Source organism: Hippocampus bargibanti, linkage group LG10 (genome assembly GCF_051943395.1).
Source record: "Hippocampus bargibanti isolate YZ-2025 linkage group LG10, ASM5194339v1, whole genome shotgun sequence".
Lineage (NCBI taxonomy): Eukaryota > Metazoa > Chordata > Actinopteri > Syngnathiformes > Syngnathidae > Hippocampus > Hippocampus bargibanti.
In genome coordinates, this window is record NC_142743.1 from 8,361,570 (window position 1) to 8,373,312 (window position 11,743).

Below are 11,743 nucleotides of genomic sequence, written 5' to 3' on the forward strand. Positions count from 1 at the left end.
TGGTTCATCATCATAGGCAAGGCAGCTTTTAATTAAATTGCACACTTCTTAATCAATGAAGCTTTTGCTTCACACAAACCAAAAAGCATTTTAATACACAACAGCTAACTCCATCCGCAGAGCGAAATGAAGAACGTACAGTGATAAAATTAAACACAGGAAGTGAAGACTTTCAAAATATTTGAAACATTGAAAGGAAATACCTCTGTGTAAGCTCTCAGTCGTACAGGAATGGTACATCGGCTGAAGAAACCTTTTCATCGATTGACAGGAAATAAGTACGCCTTATATGCAGGTGCGCCTCAACCCGGAGTAACTCAAATAGATAGAAAGCTTGGTAGCTAACTAATAGATAGCTAATAGCTAATCGATATCTAGTGAGATAGCTAATCTCACTAGCTAGATAGATAGCCAGCGAGATAGCTAATCTCTTTAGCTAGATAGATAGCTAATAGTGTGCTAGCCAGCAGCGCTAGCCAGCGAGATAGCTAATAGCGAGCTAGCCAGCAGCGCTAGCCAGCTAGTTAGCTAAATAGCTAATAGATCGCAAATAGTTAGCTAGTTAGCCAGTATTTATGACAAATAAAGTGAGACCTCAACTTACAAACTTAATTGGTTCCCAGACAGAGTGTAAGGCGAAAAGTGTGTATCTAAAAAAAAATCCCATAGGAAACCATTAAAATGGGAATAATCCATTCCCGGGTTTCGATAAAATATACTTTTCAACTAAATAAGCCTTAAAACTACACACAACCTACCTTATCCGATGTATAATAAATGTGCTATTGTATTGTAATGAAAGAAATACACTGCACTATATAATAAAGTCACTTTATTTACATTTGTGATGGTCATTGATGGCTCTTAATTGACACCTGTTGCTTTGACTTGTAAGGTTTTACGAAACTGAGGCATCACATTATCATTCATCATGTTGATGATTCTCATAGCCTTTTCTGAATGGAGCTGTTCAATAAAAGCCTGCACATCAACTGTTGAATGGCCTGCTTCTGCTTGTCCTCTTGAAGGCAAATCAAATTCTCTGTGTTGATGACCTCATTATGGTCAGCAACAAGCTCCTCGATGTCATCTGCATTCACTTCGAGTCCCGTCGGTGCTGGCAGAGATTTTATGACAACAAAAGGCGCCAGTCCGATGATTCCACGGACGCGGAATAAAACGGGACAAAAGAAGGCGGGCGGGGCGAATAAAATGGCACACTCACGTCTAACAATCACCTCGTGCAAAGCAAACTTTTGGAGCACAGGACATAGCGATGCACTTTCGTCGTAATCATGTCACTGGTGAGGTGACAGTGACTCATTAAAGTGTCGCGAGCGGCAGCCACGCCCGAGCTGTCAACTCGCACGTGACAATTTAGCGTGAGTATTGACACGCTGTTCCGCTGTGTGTGAAAACAATAGCTCTGATTGGCTTACCATGACACATGACTTTACCCTTTAGCCAATCACAATCACTTCTATCGCATCTTGACAGGGGGGAGTGTTCATGTGTAGCAACACAAAAACGTTGGCAAGTGTTTGTCACCGCTCATTCACTGTTAGACAATGCTTTCCAAACAGCCTAGAGTCATAAGAAGTCGTGCGCTATTCTCGAACCTGAACGCACCCCAAGTCTTGGATGACAAATAAACAGAGCAGAGTAGACGTGTACAGCTGGTATTTTCTTCAATTTATTCATAGTAACGCACCACATTTGAACTGAGGCTGAACACGAGCCTGTGGTGTTTATTGTCCCATAATAGTAAAATTATCAGCAAAAAAGCTCCAAGTAGGCGATTGACGTGTGCATTCAATGAGAAGGGGTATGGAAAGTAGCGCCGGCTGGAGCGCTGTTCGGTCGTGTGCTACAGCCGAAGATCACTTTCGCCAGATCCAAAGGTCGTGTGCTTGATGGACCGGCCGTGGTGGGTGTGTATTATGAAAATAGTGCTTATTATAAGGCTTAATTTTCATAAATTTGATGCTCGTATGATGAAAAGTTCGTATTATAAGGCGTTCGTAAGTTGAGGTCTCACTGTACTGTAATTTCCGGTGTAAATAGCTCTGATCGTTGATTAAAATATTGTTTATTTATATATTGAAACATTTAATAGACTCAGTTCGCAATCATTAATCTTCAGCAAAAAAAACTGAACTGATATAACAGATGTTTGATACCTTTTAAAAATACCTTTAAACATTTGAAGCAGACTCACAAAGTCCCAACTCAATGCGAATCACTTTAGTTGATTTTTAAATGTTTTTTATTTTTTATTTTTATGATGGGCATGCCTTCTAGAGTTTAAATATTACAATGTGCGCAATGGTATTTTACGCACAACATGAAGGCCTCAATGTCTGAAATGGTCCCAGTGTGTTATTTCAGAAAATAACGCATCTCCTGGACAGGAAGTGTAATTGACCACCTGCCTGTGGCCATGAATGATGTAATTTGCCACAAGCTTCCCTCCGTCCACCGCACAGCGTGTCAAGCGATGCCGTAGAAGGTCCATAGCGTGACGAGATGGAAGTGTGGACGTGTAGTTCCCGATGATCGATACGCCTAGTCCGAGGCTGTTGTGTCCTCGCGTATGCGTGCCAAGGTGGTTCCAACCCCGGCCTTCGTAGATGTAACCATCCGAGCCCACTACAAAGCTGACAGGACAGAGCAGATGTGTTTTCATGCAAACTGGAATAAAAATACGTACCCCTGTTTGTTAACTTGGATATACATGTATTATAGACCAAAATTATCGAACTCATTTTTTTTTTTTCGCGGGCCACGATGTAGTTACGGTTGCATCTCGGGGGCCGTTATGAATTTGGGGAAGCCATTGGAATGTTTAACCTCCCTCCTCATATTACACAACACAACAAATGAATGAATAACTTGTTTTTAAATGAGAAGTCAAGAATAATGACTGTTATTGTGGATTACAATTTGAAATTTTGGTCCGGACTTTAGCAAGCATCATGGAATTTTACATTTGATTCGCTTTCACGGGCCGAATAAAATGATGCGGCGGCCCAGATTTGGCCCCCGGGCCTTGACTTTGACACATGTGTGTCATGATCTGGTTGGCGACCAACGGGGGGCGCTGTCGCCCCCGACTACACCTCACAGGTGCTGGTCGTCCCGATCAGATTGGCGACCAGCGGGTAGCGACGTCAGCCCTGCCTGCAGCCTCGCAGGTGTTGGTCGTTTAATCATTGACATTTAAAGGAACACCCGGCACGACCATCCGGTGCCGGTTCATTGTTTGTTTGCTGCTTGGTTGCAGCATGAATCGTGTACGTGTTTGTTTAACCTTGGCGGGCTTTTACTTTTGGTCTTCTTTTGCTACTTTGTATTTTTTCCATTCAGATGATTTTGATGTTTTACATTTTGTTCCTGCTGACTTTATTTTAATACAATTTGTCAAACAACCTCCTACTCACTCCTGCCTGCTTTTTGGGATCCGCACCCGCCATCACCACCTTGCAAACCGTGACAATGTGTTATAGACCATATGCATCTCATTTCTGACTTGGCTATATTCTTCTTCTACATAGCAATGTAGTGTTACTTTTTTTTTTACCCAACAGATTTTTCTCAGAAATTCCAACTCTCCTTTTATTAATTTTAAACAGCAATTCAGCATTACGTCTGTGTAAGCTCTCAGTCATACAGGAGTGGTCCATCGATGAAAAGGTTTCTTCAGCCGTCATCTGTACTTCTTTGAAGGTGTTGGACATTTTGCTCCTCATCCGAAGAGCTTCGTCAGCGAACTAAAGTTGTGCTGGTAACTCTGGCCCTATACTGTATATGTATCCCTAATGGACAGTGGTGGCGGAGCCAGACCTCTGCTCTGATCGGTCCCTGCACTAAGGTTGGGGGAGCAGTGGACTACTTCCTGAAGCTAATCTGATTACTTCGTTTGTTCTGTCTGTAATATGCCTTGCTCCGATACCATTAGCTCTGGTATCACCTCATCAGCATGACTAAGCCTATGTGGTCACGACTTAAGAACTCTGTTGTAAGAACGGTCTAGAGCAGTGGTTCTTAATCTTGTTGGAGGCACCGAACCCCACCAGTTTCTTATGCTCATTCACCGAACCCTTCTTCCGATGACTGTGCCTACTAACTGCAGACTAGACTGAGGGGTGGAACTCTGTGGCGAAAGATCCACCGAACCCCTGAGAGCGACTCACCGAACCCTTAGGGTTCGATCGAACCCAGGTGAAGAACCACTGGTCTAGAATGAATCTTAAACCACCAGGGCGATTTAGTGAAGGGTTTTGCTGTTTTACAAAAAATACTTGTTTTACTCCGATGGTTTGAAAGGGGAGCATATTCAACATTGTAAATCATAATGTAAATAGCAGATGGTTAAAAACATGTCACCTGTATCCAATGTCACTCCAGTTGCGGACTTTCTGGTGAAATTCCTGCATGGCTCTCATGTCTTGGGAACACTCTGGAAAGGACAGGCAAGGCTTCGAGGGCTCGTAGGTGTGGTGAACGTAGAGAAATTGGAGGGGTAAAGATAGCGGTATGGGAGTTCCTTTGTGAGCCTTTGCCCTCCACTGGCAGCGAGAGATGATTTGAGGACAATCTGGAGCAAAAGGTCAAGGTGTCATTTTTTTAATCATAATCATTTTTTTTCGCTTCTATGGAGATCTGAACTTTGAGTTTTTGGGTTAAATTGAGGGCCAGGATTAAAATTAGTGGTAGGTTTACTGTTTTCGTTTGGGTTAAGGTGAGGAGTTAGGTCTAAGGTTGGTGGTTCAAAATCAGAATAAGAAAGCCTTTAATAGTCCCACAATGGGGACATTTGCAGTCCACAGCAGCAATTTGAAAGGGGAAAAAACAAAAACTGGACATATTGCAAGTGGGATGAAAAAAAACAAACACAAAAACTACATAGTGCAAGTATAAGGAAAGCATATTGATATATGTAGCTGTATTGCATTAACATAAGGTGGATGTGATGTTTCTATGTATTTATTTATTTATTTTTTTTGTTCGCGTTGGGGTTAGCGTGAATTTAACATAATAATAATACATTACATTTTAAGCGCCTTGCAAATCTCTCAAGGACACTTTAAAGTCACAGACAAGCATAGGTACTATAATAAATAAAATATAATCACAAATACAATGCAATAAATAAAATACAATTATAAATAGAAACAAGAGAGAGAGCTACACAGAAAACGCAACAATTAGGCGAGAGATTAGATGTTAGGTTCGTAACGATAGAAAAATCAAGCCGGAATCAAAAGTAAGAACAACAAGATTATTTAATCTTTTGGACAGCACATCATGGAACCGCAAATGGTGGAGGAGCGAGAAACCGAGCTGTTTTGTTAAGACCGGCGGATGTGACGTCCCTGACCGGATGTATAATAAAATGGAGGTCTGAGAAAATAAAACGATGTTTAAGAAAATAAAACAATGTTTACAATGTGTTCGTACATGTATAGCGAATTGCCTTAACATTCAGATTGATGCCGACTATCTTGTCCAACAATTGAGTTCAGGCAGGGGTCTCCAAACTTTTTGCAAAGGGGGGGGTAGTCGATGAAGGTTTCTTCAGCCGTCATATGTACTTTTTTGAAGGTGTCGGACGTTTCGCCTCCTAACTAAAGTCTTACTGGTCGTATCGGCCCTATTTATATATCCATAATGTCCAGACATGGCGGCGCCGGACACAGCTATGATAGGGTCCTACTCTCAGGTTGGGGGGAGCAGAGGACCATTCCCTGTGGCCCCACTGATTGTTCCTACACGTACGACTGAGAGCTTACACAGACGTAAAGATTTTGTTAAAAATGTATTTGGGGTTGGGGGCAACCTTGGCGGATGTCCTATACATATAACAGTGATTAATTTAACTACATTTCAACAAGCCATTCAATGTTTCACATTTGCTTTTTATTGTCATTTTCAGCTATGACCACCCGGCCGGACTTTGGACATGTCTGAGTTAAGGTCAGGTTAACCTTGAGAAGTGAGTCAAAGTCAATTTTGTGTTTGCTCAACGTTAAGGTTTAAGGTGCGTTTCACGCTTGGCTTAGAAATGAGGTGCTCATGTTCTGACTTACCCCAGTATCTGTGCACAAACGCCCTTAGTCCTTCCTTCACCGACTTGTTGACCCCAGTGTCCAAAGCGATCCACTCTGTCTTCTCCAACCTCCAGACCAGTTTGAGTGTGTCCATCACCTCCATCTGAAGGTCAAGGGGCTCCAAAATGGATCGAGAAATCTCTCTTCGCCTTGGGCTGACGTGTCTGGAGAAGGTATCAAGACCTTGGTTTGCTTGCAGTGTGAAACGGTAGTATTCTTTCAGGATCTCACTCAGAGCATGTGGCTCTTCAGACTTGGGTACTTGGCTAATGTCCGTTCCCAGTATTACTCCGTCCATACCCCCATTGATAACTGCGTCGGTGGCTAGGGTGGCAGGCCAAGACAATTTAAACACCTTGGGGCGTTCAACGCTGTCCCAGCAACCGTCAGGCCCCAGGCGATAGGACACCGGAATGTCCTGAAGGCTGAGGAAGGATAACCCAAGTGTCCTTCCCAAGGTGAGCGGAAAGAGTCCGTTGGCTGAGGTTGTCTCGAGTTTGGCTTTGAGTCCAGATTCAATCCCAAGCAGCAACGGTGCCAGGGCGACCGTGGTGCCATCCGGGGTAAGAGTCACCCCTCGCTCCTCGCCACTGTCCGTCACAATGTGGTGGACTGCCTTGTCAAAAAAACTAAAGGATGAGGCATTCAGGATGGTGGTCTCTAGCGCCGCGGTATCGCTGAGGGTATTTGAAGCACCCAGGTAGTGGATAGTCATTGCGTCGTCATGACCAGCGGTTCTACGCAAGGCCCTGACCAGCTCCAGGGGCGACACACCCGGGTTGGACTCTTCAACTTGTTGCACTGCACGGATGAAGTTGTCCATACTTCGTAGGTGGCCACCTGACAGTGTAGAATGCAAATTGTTGCACAAAAGTAATGCAATTATTGGAGTGTCCAAGGGTTGGTACCTGGGGGCTTTTGGTTTTTCAACGAAGTTCTGTTTCTACAACAAAATCAGAAAGCCTTTAATAGTCCCACAATGGAGTCCCACTAGAAGCCAATTTTTTTAGCATGCGTTTTTGTCTATCACCACCTCATGAAGTCACTTCAGAATGGGAAGCAGATTGTTCACTCTGTAGATCACAGGCGTCAAAGTCACGGCCCTGGGGCCAAATCTGGCCCTCCACATTGTTTTATTCGGCCCGCAAAGCAAATCAAACTTGTCACTTCCGCTTCCGTGTCAGGTGTTTTAGATAAAAGCAAGTACGGCGAGACAGACGGAACGAAAGTCTCGAGAGAGAGACACAAGGAGAGCGACCGCTAGATAGAGAACGAAAGTCTCGAGAGAGAGAGACACAAGCAGAGCAACGAAAGTCTCAAGTCTACGTCAACGTCTATCTACTTTTGGTTAATAAGGTGAACACAGTACGTTATTAATTTCCTTATTGACCGAATGTTTTGTCGGACTTATTGTAATGTTGTTGTTTCAATGTTCTTTATAGTTTTCACGGTGTTCAAGTGTTTCACAATAAACGTGACATCAGTACGAAGCGTCATCCTTGACCGGGGTAGATACTATATATATATATATATATATATATATATATATATATATATATATATATATATATATATATATATATATATATATATATATATATATATATATATATACATACAGTGAGACCTCAACTTACGAACGCCTTATAATACGAGCTTTTCATCATACGAACGTCAAATTTATGAAAATTAAGCCTCATAATAGGCACTATATTCATAATACACACCCACCACGGCCGGTCCATCAAACACATGACCTTCGGATCTGGCGGAGTGATCTTCGGCGGAAGCACACGACCAGCCGGCGCTACTTTCCACACGCCCTCTCATTGAATGCACACGTCGATCGCCTACTTGGAGCTTTTTGCTGATAATTTTACTATTATGGGATCGGAAAATAAACACCACAGGCTCGTGTTCAGCCTCAGTTCAAATGTGGCGCGTTACTATGAATAAATTCAAGAAACTACCAGCCGTACACGTGTACTCTGCTCTGTTTATTTGTCATCCAAGACTTGGGGTGCGTTCAGGTTTGAGAATAGCGCACGACTTCTTATGACTCTAGGCTATTTGGAAAGCATTGTCTAACTGAACGAGCAGGGGCAAACACTTGCCAACATTTCTGTGTTGCTACACTTGAATGCACCCCCTGTCAAGATGCAATAGAAGTGATTGTGATTGGCTAAAGGGTAGAGTCATGTGTCATGGTAAGCCAATCAGAGCTAGTGTTTTCACACACACCAGAACAGCGTGTCAATAGTCACGCTAAATTGTCACGTGTGAGTTGACAGCTCGGGTGTGGCCGCCGCTCCCGACGCTTCAATTTCATTTCATTTCAATGAGTCACTGTCACCCCACCAGTGACATGATTACGACGAAAGTGCATTGCACATATCTTGTGCTGGCAAATCCAACAGTTGGCTTTGCACTAGGTGATTGTTAGACGTGAGTGTGCCATTTTATTCGCCCCGCCCGCCTTCTTTTGTTGTGTTTTATTCCGCGTCCGTGGAATCAGCGAAGTGGCGCCTTTTGTTGTCATAAAATCTCTGCCAGCACCGACGGGACTCGAAGTGAATGCAGATGACATCGAGGAGCTTGTTGCTGACCATAATGAGGTCATCAACACAGAGAATTTGATTTGCCTTCAAGAGGACAAGCATTCAACAGTTGATGTGCAGGCTTTTATTGAACAGTTTGAAGAAAAGACGATGAGAATCATCAACATGATGAATGATAATGTGATGCCTCAGTTTCGTAAGTTTCGTAACCTTACAAGTCAGAAAGCAACAGGTGTCAATTAAGAGCCATCAATGACCATCACAAATGTAAATAAAGTGACTTTATTATACAGTGCAGTGTATTTCTTTCATTACAATACAATAGCACATTTATTATACATAGGATAAGGTTGGTCGTGTGTAGTTTTAAGGCTTATTTAGTTGAAAAGTATATTTTATGGAAACCCGGGAACAGATTATTCCCATTTTAATGGTTTCCTATGGGAATTTTCTTTTTGAGATACACACTTTTCGCCTTACACACTCTGTCTGGGAACCAATTGAATTCGTAAGTTGAGGTCTCACTATATATATATATATATATATATATATATATATATATATATATATATATATATATATATATATATATATATATATATATATATATATATAGTAAAGTTTCGTTATATCGATATCGTCTATATTGATAATACTGCTTATTACGACACTATTTTCATTTCCCGTGCACATTTCTAGTCTTTTTACGTATAATTAGTTCCGTTTAGTACAATTCATGGTTTTTACGATAATCCGATTACTACGGTGCTCTTTTTCATCTGCCGCCGGCCATTTTGCTATGTTTATATCGATACACGCCATCGGTCGCGCCATCGGCCTCGCCATTGGTCGACTTGGTCACGTGAGTTTGTTACGTGACCAGCTCCCGTGTAGCAGAGCAATTTCCATTTTCAGACGCTAGCTCGTGTGTCGCAGACGAGATTGAAGTGTTTGTGTTAAAAGGTAAAAATGGGAAGCAGAAGATTGATGACTTTTTTAAATTGCATACATAATACAGTAAGATGTAAGTGTTGCAGTTTCCCTGTTGTTTTATGTACATGCCCACTGTACTGTATGTGAATGCAATCGTTTTTTGCAACATTGTTTCTTGTTTTGTCTGCTGAAGCGTGATGATTTTGAAAATTACCATACATTCCATACTGTGTATTAAAGGACAACCGATGTCACTTTTTATTCAAATGCAAAACACCAATAAAAATGACTTCACGCCAAGACGTCTTACATTGTTTGTGAATCCAAATAATGGCTTCAGATTCGGATAATATGCTTTCTTGTTACACATCCAGTTATGAATATGATTCAAATACACTGTAGAGGAAAGCACTGAAGAGGAAAGCATACATGTTTGCAATCGATTAAAGAATTATATGTGCCATTTTGAGGGGGGAACATCTGTCACCCAAAAAAAAAGAGCCACATGTGAGCTCATGGCCAGCTCCGTTTCTTATATGGCGCTTGGATGCCCTCTTTTGTTAATGCAGTTTGGCGCAGGACGGATATATCGACAGTACGGTTATATCGACATTTTTTTAACTCCCGAGAATATCGATATAACGAGACTTTACTGTATATATATTTAGGTCCAGTGGTTTCCAAGAAAGAGTTGTTTACTCTTCGCACTGTAATTGTTTCAAGTTTGGGGCCGAAGGCGGAAGTAGACGGCGAAACATGTCAGGTATTTGAACACTGACAATACACTGTCTGTAAGATAAGAATCTGTTTTAAATTAGATATCAGACAGAAATTAGAAATAGATAGGATGAACTTAATACAACAACTACTACTACCACTGACTGTTAAAGCTGTGAATAAAGGTCAAAAACAAAACCCAATGCACAAGACTCCAGATCCGTGTTCTTTCCCCCCCAATTTTTTTTCTTCATCATTTATCACAAAACAATTTAGGCCAAAACTCAAGTGCATCAAAATAACATAGTAAATGACTAGTATCCCAAACATACCTGCTGGCCTGCACAATGTTAAAGTGAAGCTGTAATATGACGCCAAAATGAAGAGTAACCCTCGAAAAGACGCCATCTCTGCACAGGTGAATCAAGGTGACTCGAAGCAGTCTTCAGGTAGACAGAAGAGAAAGCATGAAAAGACTTTCAAATCTGACAATGTTCTCAGGCACGGTAGGGTGACTGGACGTGTGTGTGCACTTATGCCCCTGTGGACTAGCACACGGTACAAATATTGATTCAGCCAACAGAAAGAGACATCCTGGACTAGAGAGGCAACTGCCCCCACATAAATTGGTCACAATATCATCAAGTGAAAGTCCATCATTCTTAACATATTATGCTCGTGGTGTTTTGAGAAGTCAATTTTTTTGAGTTGAGAGAAGAAATAAAAGAATTCATGGAGAAAGACGGGGTGGTTGTTCCTGTGCTAAGTGATCCCAAATGCCTCATTGATTTAGCTTTTCTTGTTGATATCACACATGAGCTTAATGTACTGAACAAGAAGCTACAAGGCCAGGGGCAACTTGTCAGTGCTGCCTATGACAACGTGAAAGCATTCTGCACAAAACTTGTGTTATGGAAGGCCCAAACCTTTTCCATTTCCCAGCATGAAAGGCACTCCTGGATGCAGGCACACCATTCAGTGGTGAGAAGTCTGTTGAAGCCATTTTGGAGCTACAGAGGGAATTTGATCACAGATTTGCAGACTTCAAGACGCACAAAGCCACATTTTAAATTTTTGCGGACCCATTCTCTTTTGATGTGCAAGATGCCCCTCCTGTGTTCCAAATGGAGCTCTGTGACCTACAGTGCAACTCTGCACTCAAAGCCAAGTTCAGGGATGTGAATGGAGAAGCAGACAAGCTTGGGCAATTTTTGCGGGAGTTAACCCCCAGCTTCCCTGAACTTTCCCAGATGTTCAAGCGGACCATGTGTCTTTTTGGGAGCACATACTTATGTGAGAAGCTCTTCTCCACCTTGAACTTCAAGAAGTCCAAGTACAGGTCCAGACTTACTGATGAGTATTACTCAGAGTCTCCACCGCCTCATCCCTCGGCTTTGTGAGAAGAGTGCTGCCAGGTCTCTAGCA

General features: G+C 42.2%; 1 protein-coding gene across 1 annotated transcript; it reads right to left on the reverse strand.

Moving 5' to 3' along the window:
• Positions 1-1,673: 1,673 nt before the first annotated feature.
• Positions 1,674-10,853, reverse strand: pglyrp2 (peptidoglycan recognition protein 2). Its single transcript, XM_089007280.1, has 4 exons — positions 10,651-10,853; positions 6,090-6,950; positions 4,387-4,597; positions 1,674-2,657 (listed from the first exon to the last, which is right to left on the reverse strand). The coding sequence occupies exons 1-4, from the start codon at positions 10,724-10,726 to the stop codon at positions 2,354-2,356; spliced, it is 1,452 nt and encodes a 483-aa protein (XP_088863406.1). The 5' UTR covers positions 10,727-10,853; the 3' UTR covers positions 1,674-2,353.
• Positions 10,854-11,743: the final 890 nt, after the last annotated feature.